Here is a 24,360-nt window from a genome sequence, read left to right as displayed (position 1 = left end):
AAGATGGATGAAATATATATCCTAATCAAACCCATTAAAAAAAAGAATGGGCATGATGACGACAGAATAAAATTACGCATAAAAGGAAACATGGTATGACTGTAGAAAACCTATAAATAAGAACTATACCGCCCAAACTTCTAAGTTGAAAGTACAAAATTCATCTATCCATTCATCATCCATACATACACACATCTTTGAGATTTCATACGTCCTGCATTCACATGGAATCAAATTCACAATTTTCTTTTTCAAACCTCCACTCATCCTCAAATGTCAAGTTTTTTCGTTGTTGAAGTAAGCTGGAGGACATGCACACTTCACACAGATAGCCCAGAAAAAAATCACGAAAAAAATCAGAAATTTCACTGCCAATAAATAAATAAATAAATAAATAAATAAATAAATAAAATGAAAATAAAAATCATTTTGTAGATGTTGTGGACACATGTTAACATCAAAATCATATATTGTGAAATTCCTCAGGAAGTTTGAGGTCAACCACAACAGCACCAGAACAAGACAGTGATATGTGTGAACTAAACAGAAAATATTTTCACTTTTGTTGAAATATAGTTTGGAGCGTTACTTTTCTTGCTATGTTAACTGAAGTATTTTTGATATATTTTTTACAGTGTGCTGCTGAAGGCTCTTTTATCATATGTGCAAAACCTTATAGCTTTATTTTATGTCAATCTACTTCATTTGGCCCTCACGATGTTCAAGCCTTGACCAATCTATTTGATTAGTGATTCAACCCACTTAGAATGTCAAAAGTGCCAGAGATATTTCGTTACAAGCTAAATTATTTCCGCTGTTATCTGATACTGAAAGAAAATACACAGAAAACCAGCCCCGCTGTGGTCAAATAAAGAACTACAATACCCATAAGGCTTTGCGGGCTGTCAGCCGGGTTCGTTCGGGTTTGAAGGCTTGAAGGTAAGAACACATATAATAACAAACATTTGTCCTCGTGTTCGTTTAAACTTTTTGCTAATGTTTGTTCGCACGTGCGGGCTTCTCCTCACGGCTCCGACACACATCTGTTGTTCATTGTACTTCTACGAATACGATGTCCACTTCCTCTTCTTTTCTCTAATCTCTCCTGTTTCTATCAATTGTGGCCCACAAACATCTGATTCTAGACCGGTGGAGGTCTCTTTTTTTCACGCTGTGCGTCTCATTTATCTCATTGAGAAACATACAGGCGGATCGAGTGGCCGCAAAGTGGTAAAATAACGGAAATGAAGAGGCTCGTGTCACTCCTCATAACGGTGTACGCCTCGGTGCCCGTCGTGCTCTACCTGTTCCCCTGGACACTCAACTATGCTGTGTTTGCTCACCTGGGTCAGTAATGTGTTTACACTCTCTTCATTCTCATGCTGTATCTCCTCTGATCGATCTATCTGAAATTATGTCTCCCTACATTCATAAATAGACACCTTAACTAAGTATTATTTATTTGTTGTTTAAGGAACCCAATAAACCCTTATTAGTGACAACTATTAGTCTACTAAAAGCCATACATAAAATCCTGCCATACTTCACACTAGCTTTGGCATAGTCGTGTCTATGATATCCAGACTTATATCTTGGGCCTCAAATTCAGACTCAACAACAGTTTGTTTGACCTCATTTCTGTTGGGGTCTCAGCTGCACACAATAAAAGTGGTGCATAATTATCATCACATTAAACAATGGGATGCTGTGGCAGTAACCCCCACAGGAAATGTAATGCAACATGAAGGCGGTTGCAGTCAGCAAGGGTGCAAATAAGTAATTCTAAAAATAAAAGCACTTGGGATTTTGTAGTATTTAGTTGGAAAAACTATCAATAATATAAGATAATGTTTTTTTTTTTTTAAATGAGAATCTTCAAAGGAAAAACAGTTATGCAATAAAATAAAAGACCCAGTAGTTGTTTCACTTCTGCATTTCACTGCTTTTTTGGTTTTTTTGCCTTTAATAATGTAAGTAGTGAAAAAAGAATAAAGGGAAAAAACCTTCACAAGATGAAACACAATGTAGTCATAAAATATCATTCATATTTTGATAAACATGCAAAACATCCAAGTATCTAAATGTCAATTAATTGAGTGACTAGTTTACATCAAATCCATACCTTTGTCTTTAATATCTTGAAAAATATGTTCAAACAGATTTCCTTGTTCCCAGTTACTGACTCAGTGATAAAAAAAATTGTAAATAAATGAATGTTTTGTTACACTCCAATCCAAAAATTATTATTATTTTTATTTCAAAAATTAAGAAGAGAAACCCTCACCACCTAATTTCACCCTTGGAGCTCTCTGGCCCTCCCACAGAAGGCCTGCCTCACACTTTGCAAACCACTAGGAAAGACAAACTTTATATTAAAACAGTTGAGCAAAAAACATAGCGGTTGAGAGTAATCTTGTTACACTTGTGCAATTTTATTATAAAATAATTTTTGATATGTGATGTGGACTTAAAAGTACATGGAAAAAATAGAAAAAAAAATTACTTCAAAACTTTATTATTGCAATTTCTACACAGAAAGGAAGCAGTGAGAATCCCTTATACTGGATGAAAATACTAAATAACTGGAGAAAACTGCAGAATGACATTCACAGTCTGGTAGCCTATGCACAAATCTGATGCAAGTGGTAGTAAAGTTTGATATGGGGGGAAAAAAACTCGCACTTACTTTGAGTGATGTGGTCTGCAGTGAGGTTTCCATTGCTGGTGGATCTCAGCCGACCTGAAGATGTGCTGAATTACACACGCAACTTCTACCTCAACACCGAGGAGGGCATCTCAGTGGGAGTGTGGTAGGCCACTCGAGTCCTGTTGTGTCTGCTGAATTGCATCAATACATGAAAATACCACATGCGCCTTCTGCACAGGTGGCTCCGGTGCGAATGGGGATTCCGTGAACTCATTTATCAGCTCGAGAGCCACTCAGAAACGTGCCGTATCGCTTGAAACACAGGCTTATTTGTTTTGTGTCGCCTGTCTTTTTCTTTCTGGCTTTGTGCCTCATAGGCATACGCTCCCCGCCAGCCAATGGGAGGAGGCCACTGGGAAAGGCCCCGAGTGGTACCAGGAGACTCTGGGAGATGACCGTCCTGTTATTATCTATCTCCATGGAAACGTAGGGACCAGGTGGGATGGAGAGCAGCAGAGTAGAGATCCTTGAATTGATCCTAATGGAGTCTAGTGGGTATTGCATGGCTGCCGAGGCCTCTGGTTTTGTCCAGAGGGAACAATGCATGCTGGGGTTTGTGGGTCAGAATAAATGAGTCACTGAAAGCCACTTGTTCATCTGTATTCGTTCTTCCTGTTTAATCTTTGCAGGGCAAAAAACAACAGAGTGCAACTAGTGAAGGTAACCTTTTTATCAGACAAAAGATTTCTATTCTTAAGCTGTAAAATACCATTTATGCTGTTTTCATATTGCAGATCTTGAGTGCTGCAGGGTACCACGTTTTGTCTTTAGACTACAGAGGTAAGACTTGTAATGATTTTTCATAGTTAGGCCGAATTTAGCTCCAATTACAAAGGTTTTGAATAGTGTCGCCTGGATATGTAGATAACATTTAACTGATATATTGTATTAACAGAAGCATACATTTAACATGATTTACTGTGTTTTTATATTGTGAGGTTTTGGAGACTCCACAGGGGAGCCCAGTGAAGCAGGGCTGACCAGTGACGCCCTCTACCTGTACCACTGGGTAAAGCAACGCAGCAAAGACAGTCTGGTCTGCCTGTGGGGACACTCGCTCGGCACTGGGTCAGGATTTCTCTTTATCATGAAATCAACACAGATTAATGGATGGAAGTCGAAAATTTTACTTTAAATATTTATTATACATTGTTTCCACAGGGTGGCGACAAACACTGCAGTGAAAATATTAGAGCAAGGTGAGTTCAAAAGACTATGTTTAAAAGAACCAGTACAGAGTCGATCAAAATTTCCAATACAGCCACATATTAAAAACTCTTAGAGACAGGAAATAATGAGATATTAACGATTTACTGAATTTAATTGAGGTACATAACTTCATATTCACTTACTGTCATGAGCACAATGTCTAAAAGTTGTCTTTGAATGTTTTATCTTTCTAAAAACTGCAAAGATTTAGACAGTAAAGGTCTCAGGAAATTTGTTTTGTATCTTTTAATACAGTATTATTATGCCATTATTTTTAAACATATCTATTAATTTTTTTTTATTCTTTTGATTTTATTAGGTCTTTCTTATATTTTTATGCTTATTCATCACATTTCTTTCTCTCAGATTGACTTAATATTATGTGTTTTTCTAAAATTTTAATTGTTGTGATGTTGGTGGTAGTTGTCAAATTATCAGAGCCATGAAAGAATACACACAATCCTGTCTCATCCCTTCATAAATGAAAACAATCAATAGCAGGTCAAATAACAATATTAATAGATTACTCCAAAGATTATCCACTGATACTCTGAGACCGAATGAAATGTTCAGAATTCAAATGAAACAAGTGAGGCATGGTTTTTGATTCAGTGAATATACTGCATGTAGTGAAAAGTATCTTAAGCTGCATTTAACCAACGATAACAACATTCTCTTGGTACAAACACCTTTAGGGGCAAATGTATAGAATAGATCAAGTAGCTACATAACAGTAAGATCAGTAACTTTTAGCTTTTTTTTAATAAAATGCCTGTCTATTACATCTAATACACACTACGATAAATACAGCTCACTACTAACTTAGCATTACAAAGATTTTACCTTGAATGATATACTCAAACTCATTAATAATGTCATGTTTTATTTATTCTTGTCAGGCTCCGCTGTTGATGCTTTAATCCTGGAAGCTCCGTACACCAGAATCGGACGGGTCGTTGTCAACCATCGGCTCGCCAAAGTGAGAACGCTCTCTTCATGCCCTTCAGTTTGTCTGCAGACCTCAAAAATATGGCTGACAGTTCATGTTAAATATTTCATGTGGAATGTGAAAACCCCCAGATAGTGCCATGCTTTAAATCACTGTTCTCCTTCACTTTGATCCTTTTTTTTTGGACTTGTAGTTATATGTTCATGTATCATTTTGATAGTAGTCAGTAGTACCTCTACCTCACTGTAGGTTGCAGTTCTCAGCAAACAAGCTTAAAGATTATTTTTTGTTCCTTAAATATTTTACATAATAAAAAATTTAAGTGGGGCATCGATAAACCATATTTTTGAAGTGCACTGCTGCATATGGTAATTTTTCTGAGACATTAGCGACCTCTGGTGGTTGGAAGGAGACCTGCAGGGAGCAATCAGACTGAGCAGAAGCAGAAAGAGATATTTTCCTGATCATGCATCTGTTTTCATGGTTTTCATTTGACATATTAGACAGAATATTGCACCTTAATCAGTCATAATTTCTGCAACTTTTTTTTTTCTAGCCGTACATGTTCCTGCCAGGATTTAAGAGCTTGCTTGAGTATCTTCTGGAGGAGAACAACATCGAGTTTGCCAACGATAAAAAGTAAGTATAAATAAAATACGAGATAAGTAAGTGCAATTTGATATTTAGTCTTTTATGTGTGGAATTTCCAAAATTTCTTTTCTTATGATATGTGAGCACTGATTTGGGATTTGGATGCATTTCTAACTTTAAATATTTTTTTGTAGTTTAAAGATATTGACCAGTCCACTCCTCATCCTGCATGCAGAGGACGACCACGTGGTCCCTTACCACATGGGTCAGCAGGTACAGTCCATCCCACTTTGTGTTTCTACATTTTCCTGATGGATTCTGCCACCTCCTCAATGAAACACTCCATTTTATTGTCTCCAGCTGTATCAGATATCACTGGAGGCGCAGAGCAAATTCAGCACAGATGTTAAAGTCAAGATGGTCTCCTATGAAGCAAGTCGTGGATACTCTCACAGCAGCATGTATTTGGATCCCAATTTGTCAGATGTGGTTGGGTAAGTTCAAACTAATCTATAAAGCCAAAATGTATTTAACTACACGTCAAACTTTTATTTATTTCAGAAGTAAAACTATTTGAGACAGTTATCATGTATTTCGGTGCTTAATCTGTGGTTTCAGTGTGTTCTTTTTTTGATAAAAATAATACAAAGGCTGCCTTTCTAAATAACTTTTTGATGTTTTCCTTTTCAGGACATTTCTTCAAAGCGTTTGAATATAAGGAACCTCTCCCTTCCATCAAATGGTGAATGGTGAAGATTTCACGTCGATTATGTTTACAATAATGTCCTAACAGATCCAATTCACACTGAGTTTTACTTCCAAGGGTACATAATACCTGACAAAATCATTCCAAGTCATGTTGAATTTCACTTTGATTTAATCAGTGAGTACGAATAATAAATTAACAAAGAATATTTATGCTTGTTTTGCTGTGATTTTTTGTTGTTGCTGTTGTAATTAATCCTATGATCCAAACTTTTGGATTTGACAGACATGCAAAAATCATCTGTCATTGACAATGTGATTATTATCTTTGCACTGACAACACATAGCCACCATCCAAACCATCCAAACTAACATGCATGTGTTGTTTAAAGCCGCCTTACATTTATGAAAAGAAATGTAACATGCTTTAAAGATATACTGTGAAAATGTGCTGCTTCAATAAAAGTTTTTAAAATTTATTTATCCGTATTTTTTATTCATGATAAGTAATTTTGTTCAAAGACAATGACAAATGAAGTCCAAGAAAGGGAGGAGAAAATGTGTTCATGCAGCTTCTAACTGTTCACGTACTATTAGCTAAACTCCCCATTTCCCAGTTACTCCTGAACGCACCATCAGCCCATCCTCTGCAACTCGGAACACAAGCAGAAGTTTTCTAAGTCCTTTAAGTATAATTATTAACGAACCGAGTGAAACCGATACATCACGAGTTTGTGTTTAGATGTACATTTCAAGAAAGTGAGTTCCCCTGAAGCTCTCGAGATGTGAAAAGTTTGTAAACAGAAACTAGCTTTTAGCATAATTAACTTTTCAGAGTCTTGGTGGGATTTCCAGGTGAGTGTTTCTGTTTTTCCCTCATAATTTTATCAACGTCTTTGCATTCTTTTAGGAAAAAAGTTACTTCTTCTAGTACATAAATATATTGATAGTGGAAGTTATTTTTTACATTCTTGTACTCTTGCTGGTTAAATTGATGCTAACATCTTTGCTACTCATGCTAATCATAAGCCTAATCTAAAATAGGAATTATTGCTAAAAATTACAATTTATAGCTTGAATACTTAAAATATAATCAGAAATATATCGTTTTTTCCAATGAAATGATTTCAGAGGTTTTGGGGTATCTGTTTTATTTTCATTCTACAAACAAAATCTATAATTAAAAAAATAAATAACTTTCTGTAATGGGCCATTTTCACAGCTCCACTACTTCCTGAAATTAACTGTGCACATTCATTTCCTGTCTTGCATTATTGGCCAAACTGATTAATCCAGGTGTGTCTTGTTGCAGCAGTCTAAACCAGACACACCTGGATTAATCAGTTTGGCCAATAATGCAAGACAGGAAATGAATGTGCACAGTTAATTTCAGGAAGTAGTGAAGCTGTGAAAATAGCCCATAGTCAAACATTTCTTTGTTTTGCTCTCCAAAATTACATTTGACTACATAGAGCCATTAATTTTTACACTTACTGTTCATACATATGCTTAATATTTCCTTGTCTTCACAGTGAACTGCTTTGTAAAACTCTTTGTTTTGTCATTTTAGGGATGGATAATCTCCACCTGGAGACGGATGAACCTGCTGAGGACCATCTATCAGCGTACTGCAGCTGCAGCCTGCGTGCCAGGACCGTGGGCTGATGGGAAATGGTGCAGAGCTACTGTGTGGTGACATTGAGAGCTTTAAGTAAGAAGGAACTCCTGCATCACAACCTTCACAGCATCCTTGTCATTAAAATGCAGTTTTGTCCAGAGATGGCATACGTCAGAGCAAACATTTGCTGAAATCCACCTCAAAGGGTTGAAGAAATCTCTGAAATTACATGTCACCCACAGTTCAGTATTAAACATGTATCCAGTGTTGAATTAAAACACAAAATGCGATGCATGTTGCAGGTCAGTTATGTTTATTCAGCTTGTTGCCGGCTGTTACAGGTACTCCAAGCGCAATGGTGCAAACGTTTCACTAGTTTCACAGATGTAAAGCACCACTTAGTCCTAAGGTGAGCAGACAGACAACAAGGAGCTCCTGCACTTCTCTTTCAGTTTCACGGCTTAGCTTTGAATGAACTCATGGAACAGAAAACTAAAAATCTAGTGCAGATACACTGAGAGATACTCTGCATGTTTATAAGGAGAAACCAGTAACAATTAATCTTCCACAGCATTTACATGTCCAGAAGATTGAGCAATAATAAGCAATAATTTGTTGAACATTTAACCAACCGAATAGATAAGTAGGAAGACTTGAATTTACTCTGATCTTCAAACCAAAGCTTGCAATTTTTGGGTAAATATAAATGCAGAGGAAGACTAAATAAAAAGACAAAATGGCCCGCAAACATAAGGAAAATAAAATTTTAAGGTCACTGGTTCACTGACTACGATTACAGGACCAGGGAAGCGGGACATAGCTGATTGGTGGAGTTCCTCCATCAGGTCAAACACAGAACAAACCCAAGCAGCGACGGGTCGAGAAGGTTTTTGTGTTCCTCGTTCACAAACAATTGGTCAAATGTTTGCACAATGAGGGTTACGTCGAATTGGCGCCTCTGTTGGTTGGATGCTTAACGTGCGTGATGGAGAGGAACTCCACCAGAACGATGCCGCTGTCCGACAGACGTAGCTATGTAACTAATGCAGTGCAGCCACTCTGCGTTCCGTCTTCTTGATGCGTGGTGTCAGATTGTGTGTAGAAGAAGGGGGACTTCTGGTGGACCTCTTGTTTAGTACAAGGGCGCAGCTGTCTTGAGAAGGATGAGCTTCGGTTTGCGGTGTTGTTTTCGGAAGGATAGATGACATCCGGATGTTGGGGGGAGGGGGGGGGCGGAGATGATGGGGGGAGGGAGAATGGCAGAGAGGTGATGTTCAGGATGTTGAGGGCAAGATGAAGAGGTGTGGAGAATTCAGGTTGGTGCCAGATTGGTGGCATTTAGGTTTTAATTCAGAGCAGGAAGGGAAGGATAAGCCAGTCGAATCTCCTCCCCCTCCAGAAGTTTCCTGAGAAAAGACATACACATAGATGCTTTTACTAATTACTGTTTGCTTACGTTCCAATCTATGATGCTTTACTCAAATAAGTTGAGTCCAGCTGATGAAAGGTTGAAGGTACAAAATGGACAGGTTACTGATCCATCACAGTACGATTACAGAGAGACAGACACTCATCTGGGATTAAACTGGAGAGCTGAAAAGGAAAACTTACAATAATCATCCTCAAGCAACCTGAAATCAAGCTGAGGACAATCTGCTATGAGGCAAGAATGCTAACCTCTACATCTCTGAGCAACCATCTGTGTATTTCAAACTTCATGAATCTGTTATTTCTTGTTTCATTGGCACAGAAAAGTGTCCCTAAATGTGCTTCACAAGCGATAGAAAAAAATTTATACATATACATAAATTCACATGCATGTGCATACACGTATAAAAGGAAAATATTAAGAATAAAGTAAATAAATAATAAAATATATATTAATCAGTTTGAAAAAAATAAGAATAGAAAATATTACAACAGAAAATATGAGCCACAATAAATACGAGACCAGTGTATGTGTGTATGTTCTTAAAATAAATTGAAATAACTGACATGCATAAATGGAACAAAAACAGACAATACCGGCATTACAGATCCTTGTTTTCACTTCTCACCTGTACGCAGCTATTTCGATGTCAAGAGCCATCTTCACATTGAGAAGGTCTTGGTACTCTCTCAGGTAGCGTGCCATCTCCTGCTTGGCTTCAGTGATGTCTCGCTCCAGGTCACTTATCCTCATCTGGAAATACAGAAAAACCCAAAACAAATTATAACCCCAGAACAGGACATGAAAGAATATGAGAGTGGCTGAAAGTTTGCTTGAAAAATGCTGTGAAACAGACAGAAATGATAAATTGAGTGAATAGATGCGTTTTTTGAGAGGCACTGCACTCTTTTTTTGTGTGTTTGCTTCTTTTATAGCTGCATTGTGGCTCCAAGCTTCAGTAACCTTGCAGATTTTCACCTTTGCAATGAGCCTGCTGTTCTGCTGAGCACCAGAAAGAACAAGTCAAGGGTGCATCTGCTTCATGGAATATATTTATCTTCCATCAAGTAGAAACAGCTTTTCCACCTTTTTTTTCTTTCAAACCCTGATTTTTAATTCCTGTGGTGCTGAATGATATTTATAGTTTTTATAATACAATTTTACTTGCATAGAGTCTCCCTTGTTCTGTTCTAAAGACAAGAAGCATGCACTATGTGCACACTGATTAAAAAGGCCAAACAGAAGCCAACTATAAAGACATTTTTAAAGATTTTTTTTATCCTTCCTGCAGTTTCTTGCACTTTTTGTCCTGATTAATTATTAAGCTGACTCATTACTGTTCAAGCTCATCAAACAGGACTCTGTCTGACCTCCACCACTACAGTGTGATGCCTAACTGTAAAAGATGAGCAGACACTGGAGAAACGCTCCAACCAGGATCCACCCGTGCAGATCTCATTCACCTGGTACTTTGCCACCTCCTTTGCCTGCGTCTCCTCCAGATCCTCCAGCTGTTTGTTCAGGGAGTCGATGACGTTGCGGAGGGCCTCGATCTCCGAGGAGCGGGACTGGAGCAGCCTGCGGTACTCCATGGTCTCCTCCCGGATGGCGTGCACGGCCTCGTTGTTCTTGCTGGCCATCTCCGCCACGCTGGCGAACTTGCTCTGGTACCACTCCTCGGCGGCCTGCATGTTCTTGTTGGCCAGCCGCTCGTACTGCGTCCGGATGTCCCGCAGGGCGGTGGAGAGGTCGGGCCGGGACACCTCCACGTCCACGCTGATGTTGACCATCTGCAGCTGGGCCTGCAGCTCAGACTGCTCCTCTGCGAACACCTTCTTCAGGAACACCATCTCGTCGCACAGTGAGACCACGGTGGCCTCCGCGTCGCAGTTGTAGATCACGGCCCTGCTGGCCTCCTCTCTGGCCCGCTGGAGCTCCTCTTCGGCGTCCACGCGCCTCCTCGCCTCCTCCTCGAAGCGCTCCTTCATCTGCCCGAACACGTCGCGCAGGTAGTCCCTCTCCGCCTCCATGCGCATCTTCTCCCCGTTCTCTGAGTCGATCATGGACCTGAGGCTGCGCGCCTCCCCCTCGTAGAGCGCCTGCAGACGGGACGGGTCGTTCTGCCTCCTCCTGAGCGCCTCCAGCTCCTCCAGCAGGGCTCGGTTCTGCAGCTCCAGGGTCCTCACCTTCTCGATGTAGGTGGCGAAGCGGTCATTCAGGTCCACGAGCTGCTCCCTCTCCTGGGAGCGGAGGCCCAGCAGCTCTGTGTTGAGGGAGCTGGCCTGAGCCAGGTCCATCCTCTGAGGCCCGTCATGCAGGGAAGAGGAGGCCGTCCTCAGGATCCTCTTCCCAGACGGAGGAGCTCGGGAGGACGAGTAGATCGAGGAAGACATGGAGGATTTGGTGGCGGTGGATCGGGAGCCTTTGTAGCTGTCCCAAGGGCGGCGGTAGGTGATGTAGGAATCGTAGCTCATGATGGATTGTTTGTGGTGGATTTTTTTTTTTTTAGGATATGTAGTTTCAGAAGTTTTTTTCTTTTTTTTATGTCCCCCTTGTTCTGCACACCATCGGTGAGGATGAGCGAGCGTTTTGCACTGCACCAGTTCAGTGATGCTGCAGACCCCCAGCTTTTATAGAGCTGGGCTGCTCCCTCCTCCTCCTCCTCCTCTTCCACCCCGCCTCCTCCACAGAGGAACATCAGTACTGTCAGCACTCTGCGGGCCAATCACAGGCTGCTGCAGTGAGGCGAAAGCAGGTTGGTCTTGAGGCTCACTATCAGCCACAGCAGACAGAGTGAGTGTGGTCGAGCTGGTTTCCCATTTAATTTCCTCCTGTAATGGCATTAAAGTCACTTACCCTTATTGCTCTGGACGTTCCTGAAGACATATTTTACTCTGCTCATGCACTCACTGCAGTCTCTGATGCAATTTTTAAAGCAACAAATGCACACACATAAAGCCAGAGAAGCAGAATTGAAAAAACCTGATGAAATGACTTGAAACAAAGTGTTTGTCACATCCCAAGTAGAGAAAATCAATATCTGGGGCAAAGAGAGCGAGAGCAGGGTGGGATATGTGTGTTAATGGTGCTCACATAGAGGTTTTTAATGCAGCGTTACACCATAAAATTACGAGGCCAATTCTGAATTCATTCAGTGGTAATTGATCAATTAGACATTTGTGTCAAAATGAAACTATCAATCCATTTCGATGCAGACTGAACTGTTGGAGACGACATCCTCACGTAGAGGATTCTTTTGAAATGTCCTTCTTACAGTGTTGTTTACACAGTGTCTTTCCATAGATTTATTGGATCTAATTAGAGTGCAAACTGATGAGTCACGGATGTGCTTGAGCCAACGTGTGTGGGAGAGACCGCTGGAGAAGAAAGTGCTGTCTGTATCTGCTGACACAGAAACATTCCTGCTGTTCAACACAAGGAGATGAGTCAGATGGAACGTGTAAATCATTCCGAGTATTTGTTGATAAAGATGCATGGAGCAGCTCTGGTGAAAGGTGGAGACTTTCGCTCAAGGGCGAGTATTTTTAGACACATACAGGCTGGTGGTTGTCAAAGCTGGTCAGCGATGGCGTGCATTTGTGTCTGTAGGTGTCTGCATGGTTGGGTGGGTTTACATGAGAATAGGACAGTTTAAAGTGAAAATGTAGTCAATTGAACCGCTCAGAATCTTCCTTCTTGTTGGAGAATACACACACTTACTGTAACTCACTGTAAATCAATTAAAGCTTGATACAAATGTTTTGAGAATAAAGCACCGTGCTTAGTTGATTTTGTTAAGTACAACCTTAAAATATTTAAAGTTGAATTATAGTGGGGTGGGGGGGGGTGCTACAGTATAAACTAGTTCTCAGTGTACCTCCTGTTAGTGAATTATCAGAATCGCTGTTTTCTTTTTTAGCTGCAAAGCCTGAAATGCTGTTTTCCAGCCTAAAAAAAACTAACTAACTGTGTAGCCAAATGTATACCAGCATGTTGCAAAAATCCAGCCTGACAGCATCCTCCATTTCTGAGTTGTGTATCTGGCTCAGGGTCGTGGGGCGCTGGATCTGATCCCAGCTGACTATGGCAAAGGAAAGGTGAACCCTGGTCAGGTTGGCCGTCCATCACCGAGCAAACACAATGACACACACTCATATTCACACCTATGGGCAATTTTACTGTCACACAATAACTCCAAATGCAAGTTTTCAGACTGTGGGAGGAATTCTTACAGTCCTGATTACTATCCAAAACAAATTTCCCTCTGGGATTTATTCTGTTCTATTCTACTTTTTATATTTTTACTTTAGTATTTTTGACATTATAGAGGAGAAACAAGTGTTGAAGTACCACCTCCACAGTTTGTTTTTAGGTCCATCAGGTGATCATTGCTGTTATTTGTTTGCTTTGTGATGTTTGATAATGTCATTCCTCATGTCACCAGTAGGGGTCAGTAAAGAACAATAAATGTTCGCTCTATGAATGGAAAACTTATCAAAAAGATACAGAAAGCATCTCTTTCTCTCTCTCTCTCTCCTGCTACAACTCACTTTGATTACTGAGAGGGAGCTTTCCCATTCATAACTGTTACCCAGGAATAAACAAAGCAACAGATAATCCAGAGTTCAATTGAAACTGCTGCATTATTAATGTAATACTCATAACTACTACTAAAAAACATGTTTTAAACATCATTCACAATTTTTATATAGTATAACTTACAGCAAAAATGTGATATTCAGATGTTTTAGAAATAAATAAATGTATCAAACATTTCTGTATGATAAACAAAAAGAAGTAATAGTGTTTAAACTAGAAAAAAACAAATATGTTTTTTGTGGATTTTTGCATTTTACTCTAGCTTTGGATTGGAATACTTACTACTTGGGAAAGAGGTCCTTTTTCACAGTTTTTCTGCATTTGCTTCACAATAATTCAAAAAAAGGGAATATTACTGCCTCTTTATTGCTGCTACCAGAGTGCAGACACAGAGGCCTTTGTGTGAAGTTTGCATGTTCTTTCTGTCCTTATGCAAGTTTTCTTCATGTACTCCGGCTTGTAACATCTTGACGCTCTGTGTGTGTGTGTGTGTGTGTGTGTGTGTGTGAGCGTGTGTGTGTGTGTGTGTGTGTGTCTTTGCCTTTGTCTTTGTATCACTCTTATGAACAGGTGACCTTTCACCTCAAAACACTGTTCTCAGATCACACCGCTTAGAATATTCTTTTCATAAAGATCATTGCCACAGTGTTGCAGTTGTTGGCACTGCGACTTCACAACAGGAGGTCCTGCAGGGTTGAATCCTAACGGGTGCTTTTCTATTGCGCATGTATGAAGAATGAATTGACATTCAGTGATTCTAAATTGGCCGGATAAGAGATTGTGGGTGAGCCATTTCAACATGCTTTATATGATCTGTCACAATCAATCATATCCACTCACTCAAATGCCAATGCTGGGTATGAACAGCATGCAAACTTAAATCACCAACCCTCAGATTATGAGTTGACCTGCCCTACCAAAAAACTGACCGTGTCTCTGTCTTGGCCCTGTGGTTGACTGGTGGCCTGGAGGACTTGTTACTGGGATATTGCCATTTGATGCACTGAGCACTAGGTGGCACATGCACACTTCTTTACAGTGTCACTGAGTTTCAGGAGGGTGATGTAGTTGATTTAGTTTTCTTTTCAAGAAAAGCATCTCCTACTTGAAATGACTTCAGGTTATGTTGACATGAATCTACAGCTGCTTGTGAGAAGAGACGGTTCACAACATGAACAGCCAGTTTCAATTCGACACGAACAACAATGCAAATTACATGTTTATTCAGAAGTCATTTACATTGAATATATTCCCCAGTGGTTCATAAGGTAAAAAATAAGTACATAAAACATTTCTATTGACAGATAAAGACTTTGGAATGTCAGGCTTTTCATTGCTAAAATTGTTTACACATTTACAGCAACTGCAGGTGCACGTTTCCATGTGGGAAAAAAAGAGAATACTTCAACAGAAATAAAGGAGCTCAGACTGTTTACAAACTGCGTGTCAGATATACCATCCAATGTATTACATTCAAGCTGAATTGTGTAAAATGCTATTCACATAAAATCACATGGAGAATATAAGACATCCAACATATAAACATTACAGGAATTTACCTTTAGGCTAAGTTTCAGTACAAAAGTGTATTCCTTTGGTAGAAAACGTGTATCTCAGGAGAAATTGTGCTGGATATAAAGATATATATCTTGCATCTTTACATGGGCTTGGCAGAGTTCTTCCATCCCAGTTGCCAGTGGACTCTGTGGGACTAAACATTCACCTCTGGAGGAGTGCTGCTGCATATTCATTTATGTTGGCGTGTCGCAGCCAGAGCAGCCGGCTGACATGCACGGGGGCTGTTTGCTCTGGCACCGCAGTTCAGGGGGGGGGGGGGGGGGGGGGGGGGGGAACAGCAACTTGTGTTTACAGCATGAAGGTGTTCATTCACAGGTCGATCTGTACAGTACTTTGGTTCATTTTCGGTCACCGACTCTTTGCCCAGAATATTGCGCGCATTGCGTCCAAGTGTAAACGGTGTGCCTCGTCGTTCAGTTACAAACAGACAAAACATTACAAATGAAGCTGTGGCGCAGAATACAAAATAAAACCATAGAAATCTCCTCTTTTTCTTATTTTTTTTTCCTTTTTTTTTTTGTCCAAATCGTCGTCTCCAGACTTGTCTTGTGCATTATTCAACACTCATATAATTTCAGACAGTGCAACTCAAACTCGTCCACCTCCCGGTTCCCTCAGAAGAGCTTCAGCCTCTTGCCCACGGCTCGGCCGCCCTTCGCCACCCTCTGGCTGGACTGGTCTTTGGACAGCGGACAGTACTTGATGGTGTGCGCGTTGTCGCCGTTGGCGCTGCAGAGCGGGCACGTGTACGCGCGGAGGATGGGGCACAGCACCCTGCCGTCCGCCGTCTTCAGGATGTGCGTGCCGTAGACCTCCTCCGGCGCGCCGTTATTCCGACAGAAGACGCACACCTTGGGCTCCGGCTTGCTCCGCTGAGTCTGTTTGCGTCTGCGCTCCATGGAGAGCAGGTCCAGGCCGGAGAAGCTGCCCCCGTACGAGGGGGAATCGCCGCCCCCCAGCTGCTGTGCGTCTCCGGAGAAGTGGTCGTACGGCCTGAGGAGCGATATGCGCTCGCGCAGCTCGTAGATGGAGATCCCCCCGGGCGGAGAGCCCGGAGCCGCGCAGCAGCAGTCCAATAGGTGTCCGTCCCCGTCCCTGCCGTGCCCGATTACGCAGGGGCAGACCGGGGAATCGTCCTCCAGACCCAGGGTCGCTTTCAGGGACTCGGTTATAGAGTTGGGGCTGCAAGACGGGCTGTTGATTTTATTCTTGGCGACAAGTGTCGACAGACCGAGGTAGTCGTTCCAGAAATTGAAGGTGTAGTCGTACGGGGACCGCGCGTCCAGGTACTCACGGTCTAAGAAATCCATCGTGTCTCGGCTGCAGAGTCTAAAGTCTGCAGAGGTAAATAAGCCGAGTGTTTGTCAGCATGTGTTAAGCCTGCAGGGAGCTTCCTCTCTCTTCTCTCGCTGCCTCTACTTTGCGGAGCATTGTGCGTGAAGGCGCAGTTAAGTTCCCCCGGAATAAAACACGGGGGCGTGGTTTGGTTGGAGTTGATTTTTTTCCCCCCAACAGGAGAGTCCCTGGAGCAGAGCGGAGAGTTACTGAGCTGGGAAAACAATTTCCCCTCCCATAATCTAACTATTAGCACCGCAAGCGTATCTCTTTGTGTTGGAAGAAAGGCATCAAGGGGCTGTCTGCTGTATTTTCCCTGAAACAATTGATTTTCGGGTGTGCTGCTCTAGTTTTTTTTTTCTTGTGTGTTTAGGGAATATTTTAAATGAGAAAAGAATAACTGCAGAAAACAGCTCTTTGCCTTTTTAATCAACTGACAGGTTTTTACGAGGTTTTTAAGTCTCAGCTGTTTTTTTATAAATGATTCCCTTTAACCATGTTCACTGGAAATGTTGGCTTTGGTAGACTGTTGCTGCTTAAATTTTACTCAAACTGTAACGTTACTAAAACTGAAGGTTTCTTTTCAATCAGATTCATCTGATGCATTATACCTGGACAGAATATCTACGCTCAAAGCACATTTTGGAGACCAACAATAGAAAGTGAATGTGAATATAAAACAGGCGCTGGCTGACTGTTGTATGAGTGAAAATGCATAATTTGAGAAATACAAGTACAAGTAACTAAAAGTACTACTTTATCAGAGCTTTTGTATTTCATCACTCTCACCCCTGCTTCTCACAGCAGCAGTGTTTGACAATTTACAAATTGCAAGATAACCCCGAATGGGATGAATCTGGATTATATTCTCAAAGTGAACTCATACCTGCTGCAAACATTGATGGGTCTTCATGTAAAAAACTATGGAAGTTCTTCTGTTCAAACTCAGCTTTTCTCTCAGCAGTACACCTTAATTTTAATGGGATTAGAATAGACTATAATGAAGCATGACTTTAAAAATCACCGTGCAACATTTAAAACCAGTTGGTACCACACAGACTCATGGGGCTCACTGTTTCAGCAGGTGTTGCTTCTGCAGCTTCTCTATTTTTTACTGTCAGATCAGACCTTGCAGTAGAACAATGAGATGGAGAAAAGCCAAAATGTAACTAAATATTTCATCTCACAGACAGAAAACGTGTGCATTCTCTACATTTCCTGTAGGTGCAGTGAGTGTTTGGTTGTCTGTCCTTACGTTTTCACCCTATATGGCCCTGTGACCCGTGCAGGTCGGACTCTGCCCTCATCCATAGCTGGATCGGCTCCCATCATGACCCCTATGCTGGATAAAGCAATATAGAAGATTAATGGTAAGATCTTTTACTGGAATCAAATCATGGTCTCTGGAGAGAAGGAGAGCATCCAAAATCATATCGATGTTCATGCGCACTGTAAAAATTAACCCAAGAATGCCAGTATAAGCTTTTATTTCAGAAGAAATAAACAGCAGCACAGTTTCATGTTGCTGTGCTTCAGTTGCCTCCTCTTCTGGAAGCTGTCAGCATTTGTGCTTTTAGTATAAATTACACACAGAGATTTAATCTTCAAATGTAATCTTCGCCATGTGGATGCCGTTTCATTTCGGTTTTATATATTTAGCCAGTGGTCGTCAAGCATCAAATGGAACAAAAAAAAAAGTGCCATTGACTAAAATCCGATGTCCGACAGCGGAACATTCAAGAGGAAAAACCTAGCTGTTCGACTGATATGAGATCAGTGGGAGCCGGAACAACAACACCACGACCCCAGTGGTACAAAGCATTAAGTCTAAAACAAAAACATTGTGTGTTTCAACACATCAACAGATCCCTTCTTGCACTGATGAACCGGTCGTTTCACGTGAAGCTGCACCTGTTCTCCTTCCCCTGAGTCCCTGGCTTTGTGCTCACAACCAGCCCCGCTCCACTCCATTGTCTCCCCTCTACAGCGGGCCGTTTAACTTCATTAATATGCATTAAACCAGTGTGTGTGTGTGTGTGTGTGTGTGTGTGTGTGTGTGTGTGTGTGTGTGTGTGTGTGTGTGTGTGTGTGTGTGTGTTTCAGTCATAATCCAGTAAGAGACAAAAAAGAAAGAAAGTGGAGCTTGATAACTGACCCCACAGCCTGGACAATGAGTACGTTACTATTTTAGTCACACTCTGAGGTGAACTAATACAGACAGTCAAAGGTGAGACAAAAGTCATTTGCATGTCGTATTATTTTAAAATTGGAACTCAGATTGATTTTCTACCATTGCGATGGTTCCTATTGATGAGATAATCACTGTCTGTCTCTGCTGCAGACTCACTGTTAGTCTTGATTCCCTGACTCAAAGAAGAAGCTGCAGCTAAGATTTTTTTTTTTGCTGAATTGTTGTTGTTTCGGATACCACCATGTCATCACAATCAGTGTACATATCCGTCCTCAAGTTTGAGATAATTTGCTATCTGTATTCGTTGGGAGATAAGATCTGCATTTGGTGGCACAAACGGGATGAATTTGACTTTGAATTGTGCTCAAATCTTCAGGATGATCTGTCTGTGTCCAAAATTTGCATGTCCCTATAAATCCTAAAGTGGATCCTTCAAAAAGGAGAATACACGGGCTGCGGCTATAAAACTTTCCAGTGAGTCTAGATCAGCACAAAGCATGAAGAAAATCATGTTAGCGAGACAGTTTTCTTGTATATGGGAATAAATTATCATCAGAATACACCACATGGTCCATTTTCAAGGTCACCCCAAGCTCTGCATGCACAAAGGAAATCATGAGAGAGCATTTAAAAGATGAATGGCTGCCATATCACAATAGATAAATTGCACCCGGGCCAATATGACATGTGGCTCCGCTGCTTCGGGGTAGACTTTATTATTCGCAATGCAAAACATGTTTGGCAGCAACAAAGAAAGTATTGATAATGAATATGGAATGAAGAGTTTAATTCAGAGTCTCGTCACTTGAAAACAGGATGGCAGCAGAGTGAATGGAATGCAGAGGGCGAGTTTCTTTACAGCGCAGAGAAAAGTTGAGAAGTGTCGTGTATAAAACAAACCACATCAAAAAAAAAAAAACTAATTAAAAATGCAATTCAATTAAAAATTGACGAATGTAGGCCGGTGTTTGTGGAAGATGTTACAATGTAGGTGATGGTGCAGCGATAAATCATTCCCGCATTTAATAAAAGGCCCCAAAGCACAGCAGAGAATAATGAGCAGTAAAAGATTTAGAGAAACAGCTTTTTTTTTTTTAAATTAGTCATAAAACTGGCTAAGTAGTTTTTAGATTACAGAGAGAAAAGTGTTTCATTTGTGTACAACACCCTTTAGCATTAGTTACAGTATTGCAATTTTTGCCAAAAAGAATTGAAATATAAAGTAAAATCTTTCTGAGAACGTTTTAGTTTTCCTTTAAGAATTATGTGAACAAAGATTTGAAGCTTCTAATCTGAATGTTCCCCTTTCTTCAGTACATATAGTTTTTAGTTTCATAGTTATTTAGTTCTGGATTTTTTTTCCTCTCTGCTTGCAATTAATGCATCTTCCAGACTGCCTCATCCTGGACTGGTCTTTAGTCCATCACCAGGCAAAACACAACCATTTTCAGTCACCCACTATTTCTCTTGCTTTTTTCCTTTTGGAAGGTAACAGGGGACTCCCAGCACACACAGGGAGAATATGCAAACTCTGTACAGAAAGGAAGCCTTGAATCGAATGTGGGGATATTCTTATAGGAAGCAAGAATGGGATAGACATACGGCAATCCAAACTATTCAAGCAATTCTGAGGTTGGATATATCAGCTTGCATCTATTTGTCTTGGGAACAGTTCAGCTTACATAAGAGACAAGCTTTATGTTGAATACATAACAATGATAGTACTGATGTTGCTTTAGTTGCTGCAAGATAGAGAAGAGTAGACGTCGCAGGAATATGACAAAGTGGAGGTTTTACAAGTTGTTAGGTGGTAATTATGCAAGCAAGGCCGTATTAAATTTCTCCTAATTGTTGTAAACACACAGAAAGCTTTTTTAATGTAATTTGAGGGAGATGTAAATGAGATCAGAACATCAGTATTCGAGCGGTGTTTTTTGTCTACAACGCATAACCAACACAAAGAAAGTAAACTGACTGTTCACATTGTCTGTATTCAAAGTAGTGATTGGTCAATATAACAATTGCTAATCAGTGTTGTAACAAATCCTCCTTTGTCCATTGTGTAGCCCTGATTGTTTACTTCCCAGCAGTGTACGAAAGTGTTTTTTAAATTACTTAATGCGGTGACTCTGGCTTTTTAAGGGTTAAAAAAAAAAAGGTCTTCATGTGTAAATACAGCTTCAGAGAGTGGGGATCATACTGGGCGGCTTGCTCTGCAGAACAGCCAAGACCTAGATGGGCAGGAGCCGCCCACTGCACCCCCCCACCCACCCCACTGCACCCCCCCACCCCCACCTCCATCCCTATTCATCACTGTCAAGTTGAATGGAAAATTAACAAATCCCTTAATTAAAAGACCTCTCTGGACTTGTGTGTGTGTGTGTGTGTGTGTGTGTGTGTGTGTGTGTGTGTGTGTGTGTGTGTGTGTGTGTGTGTGTGTGTGTGTGTGTGTGTGTGTGTGTGTGTGTGTGTGTGTGTGTGTGTGTGTGTGTGTGCGTGCGTACATGTGCATGTAGGGGGAGTGATGTGTATCTCTTGTGCCAGGCCGTTGTAGCTTGCACAATGAAGCAGCACAGCTGGCACGTGCTGCACACATATACACACACACACACAAATATACACACGCACACACACAGCTCCAATATAGACCCCTGCCTGCCCTGCTGCTGCATTAATTGCATGAGCTGAATAATGCTGGCGGCCTAAGCTTCACTTCGTTTTGGCTCTGCGTATCGTCCCCAGACACAGAGCTGGGTGGGGAATCAGTAGGAGCTTTGATCCTTGACCTTTGCCTCCTCTCCTGGGAGCAGAGCGCTGCATCCCCAACGGTCGTCCATCTGCACACACACACACACACACACACACACACACACACACACACACACACACACACACACACACACACACACACACACACACACACACACACACACACACACACACACACACTCAATTCCCCACCACCCCCTCTAGACCCCTGCTCCTAGACTTGACCCGGCCCCAGACACGTGTCACTGTCACCAGCCGCACTGGAGAATGCTAAAACAAGCCAAGGTCAACCTGAAATTAGGGGGTGTCGCTGGGCCCGTCAAGTACTTTGTCAAGACCACCAGCCCCCCCCCCCCCCCCCCCCCCCCCCCCCCCCCCGGTGTGCTTTTACTGACTCCACCCCCTCCACCAAGCAGTTAGGCACTCATGTAATCACACAGTTATACACACTCACACACTCACACATATTGGTAATATCCTGCTGGCAAGTTGGGTGTATTAGGACCGAGCGAACTGAGTGTTGTTGTTCATGTCTTTTACTTGATTGTTCCATTCAAAATGTGAAAACATGCAGTTTTGATTAGTGTATTATTGAGCTTAGCAAACAGAAGTGATCCATAAATACTGTCTTTTTTCGTTTCTGACTTATTTCTCAACTATTTTTACCTTTTTGATGTTGTATATTCTTCTTTTCTGTTTTACTTTTATGTCATTCAAACCCGAAGCAGATTACAGTATTAAAACAGTAACAAGCAGGTGTAGATTTTTCTTTTAATGTCGATTAATTGTTTACAATTTTCCAATCTCCAAGAGGAGATTTGTGAAATCCTTGTGTGATCCAAATTCAGATTTTAGTTGTTCTCATTTTTATATGCTCAGCTTGTTTAATCATCCAAAAGCCAGAGATGTTCAGTGTAGGGTCACATCTGTTATGAAAAAAGACAAAAAAAGAGCAGCAAATCCTAACATTGTGGAGGTGAAAGTTAATTGTTTAGTGTCTGGCTTCTTTTTTGGATGATAACACAAAGTCAGTGTGACTGGAAAGTACATTGTAATATTCCTTTAAGATCATGTGAACCTGAGAACTTACAGTGTGTTATTAGAGAAAACTTTTGCCGAGGTCAGTTTTGCCAAATCTAAACCTGGCGGAGGATGAGGAGGAGGAACATTGCAAGCCAGCGGATCAGAAACTTGTTTAACTCACCCAAATCTGCAGAGATTAGAGCGGGAAGTGGTCAGAGGGCTTAGGGTGTATCGGTACAATGGGGCCGAGGGGATTAGAGGTGGATTCACTGAGCTCCTGCGATGCCCTTCATCTCTGGGGGTCCGCAGCCGGAGCACCTTTGTTGGGTTAACTAACGGCACTTCCCATGAGCGCAGTGAGCGGACCAATCCCTTTTTAATGATGCAGGGAAAATTCCATTGGCCCTGATTGCCACGATGCTTTTCCAGAGCCGCCATTGTCCCACGCACCATGTCGAGCTTTTAAACTGTGCAGCCAGGCGAGCGGACCGCGACACGTTTGAAGTCCAACTTGTAGTTAGCGTGGCCCGGTAGGAAATATCCTCCTCTGAAACAATGCTGATGTGGGCATCAAGTTTATGGTGGGAGCATAATGCTAACAGTAGCACTGTCAGGACTTTGATTGCCACTGTGGCCACCCATGCTTGTAATGTATGCAGTAGTATAGCGCCTAATGGGTTGTGACAGAGCCCGGTAATGTGTCGAAAGTCTATATGAAAGGTAAGAGGTTTAATAGTCACATCCGCATTATCTCAGCCTGTCCCCCCGGTGGGACCCTGCAGTCCCACAGCGGCGCAGGCTGAAACCTTAATGACACAGAACCGATCAGCACAGAAACAGACTTACTGCAGGATTCAGTATTTATTCAGAAAAGCCGACGCTAATAAAGCTATCATAAAAAGGAGAGAAAATCCCAAAATTGTGAATATAACTTTCAGGCTTAATGCTTTTTTGCATTTGTTGCATCCCGAATAAGATCTGAGTCCAAATGCTTTTTCTCCTTGATCTAATAATGATGTCTCTCCAGGTGACAGCTGGCAGAAATCATCAGTGATAATTTAATGATAAGTTTTCTTCTCACTGAGCAGGATGTCACATAAATACCAACATAAGCCCAGCAACAGCATGCAAACCGAACACAGAAAGGCTCCAAACTTCATAGGTTTTTGTGAGTAAAAAGCAATTTCAACTGCTGCCAGCTATCTTTTTACCAGAGAGACAGAAAATCAATTTAGTTTCATCTTATTTTCAGGATTCGTGTGATGCAAGGTGGAATAAATTGGTAGAGAATTGTTTTATTTCTCAACTATTATGATCTGATTTTTATTAATTTCACCGCCATCTGTTTTATTGAACTGGTCCCTACACATTATACTGCCTTTATGTATACGTAGGCACGTTTCTGTGCAGGGATGTGCATCTTGTTTCTGAATGGGAGAGACATGGAAACTTCACACACAAAAGCCCCAAAACGAAACCTGAGACTCCTTTCTGTGAGTGAACCACTGCACCACCAGGATGCATTTAGATGAAAATGTTTCTTTAGTCCTAAGATTTATGGCTAAATGTAGATTTTTGTAATCAGGAGCTCAACCCATAGAAGGAATTAAATCAAGTTACTACAAGAAGAACTTGCAAACTCCCCACAGGTATGCTC

At 41.3% G+C, this 24,360-nt stretch overlaps 3 protein-coding genes across 3 annotated transcripts; 1 reads left to right on the top strand and 2 right to left on the bottom strand.

Moving 5' to 3' along the window:
- Positions 1-902: 902 nt before the first annotated feature.
- LOC115406952 (lysophosphatidylserine lipase ABHD12) lies at positions 903-6,610 on the top strand. Its single transcript, XM_030117245.1, has 13 exons — positions 903-939; positions 1,198-1,347; positions 2,708-2,810; positions 3,025-3,144; positions 3,337-3,367; positions 3,442-3,487; positions 3,646-3,775; positions 3,869-3,906; positions 4,816-4,895; positions 5,422-5,504; positions 5,651-5,729; positions 5,817-5,950; positions 6,147-6,610. The coding sequence occupies exons 2-13, from the start codon at positions 1,245-1,247 to the stop codon at positions 6,166-6,168; spliced, it is 969 nt and encodes a 322-aa protein (XP_029973105.1). The 5' UTR covers positions 903-939; positions 1,198-1,244; the 3' UTR covers positions 6,169-6,610.
- Positions 6,611-8,961: 2,351 nt separating this feature from the next.
- neff2 (neuronal intermediate filament family member 2) lies at positions 8,962-11,830 on the bottom strand. Its single transcript, XM_030117244.1, has 3 exons — positions 10,672-11,830; positions 9,837-9,961; positions 8,962-9,185 (listed from the first exon to the last, which is right to left on the bottom strand). The coding sequence occupies exons 1-3, from the start codon at positions 11,680-11,682 to the stop codon at positions 9,125-9,127; spliced, it is 1,197 nt and encodes a 398-aa protein (XP_029973104.1). The 5' UTR covers positions 11,683-11,830; the 3' UTR covers positions 8,962-9,124.
- Positions 11,831-15,030: 3,200 nt separating this feature from the next.
- Positions 15,031-16,844, bottom strand: LOC115407288 (nanos homolog 1-like). The gene has a single exon (XM_030117661.1). The coding sequence runs from the start codon at positions 16,693-16,695 to the stop codon at positions 16,000-16,002; it is 696 nt and encodes a 231-aa protein (XP_029973521.1). The 5' UTR covers positions 16,696-16,844; the 3' UTR covers positions 15,031-15,999.
- Between the last annotated feature and the right edge of the window lie 7,516 nt (positions 16,845-24,360).

The sequence above is a fragment of the Salarias fasciatus genome, chromosome 19 (genome assembly GCF_902148845.1).
Source record: "Salarias fasciatus chromosome 19, fSalaFa1.1, whole genome shotgun sequence".
Taxonomy (NCBI): Eukaryota; Metazoa; Chordata; class Actinopteri; order Blenniiformes; family Blenniidae; genus Salarias; species Salarias fasciatus.
The sequence above is the reverse complement of the archived record's forward strand: the minus strand, read 5'-3'. Positions and strand labels throughout refer to the sequence as shown.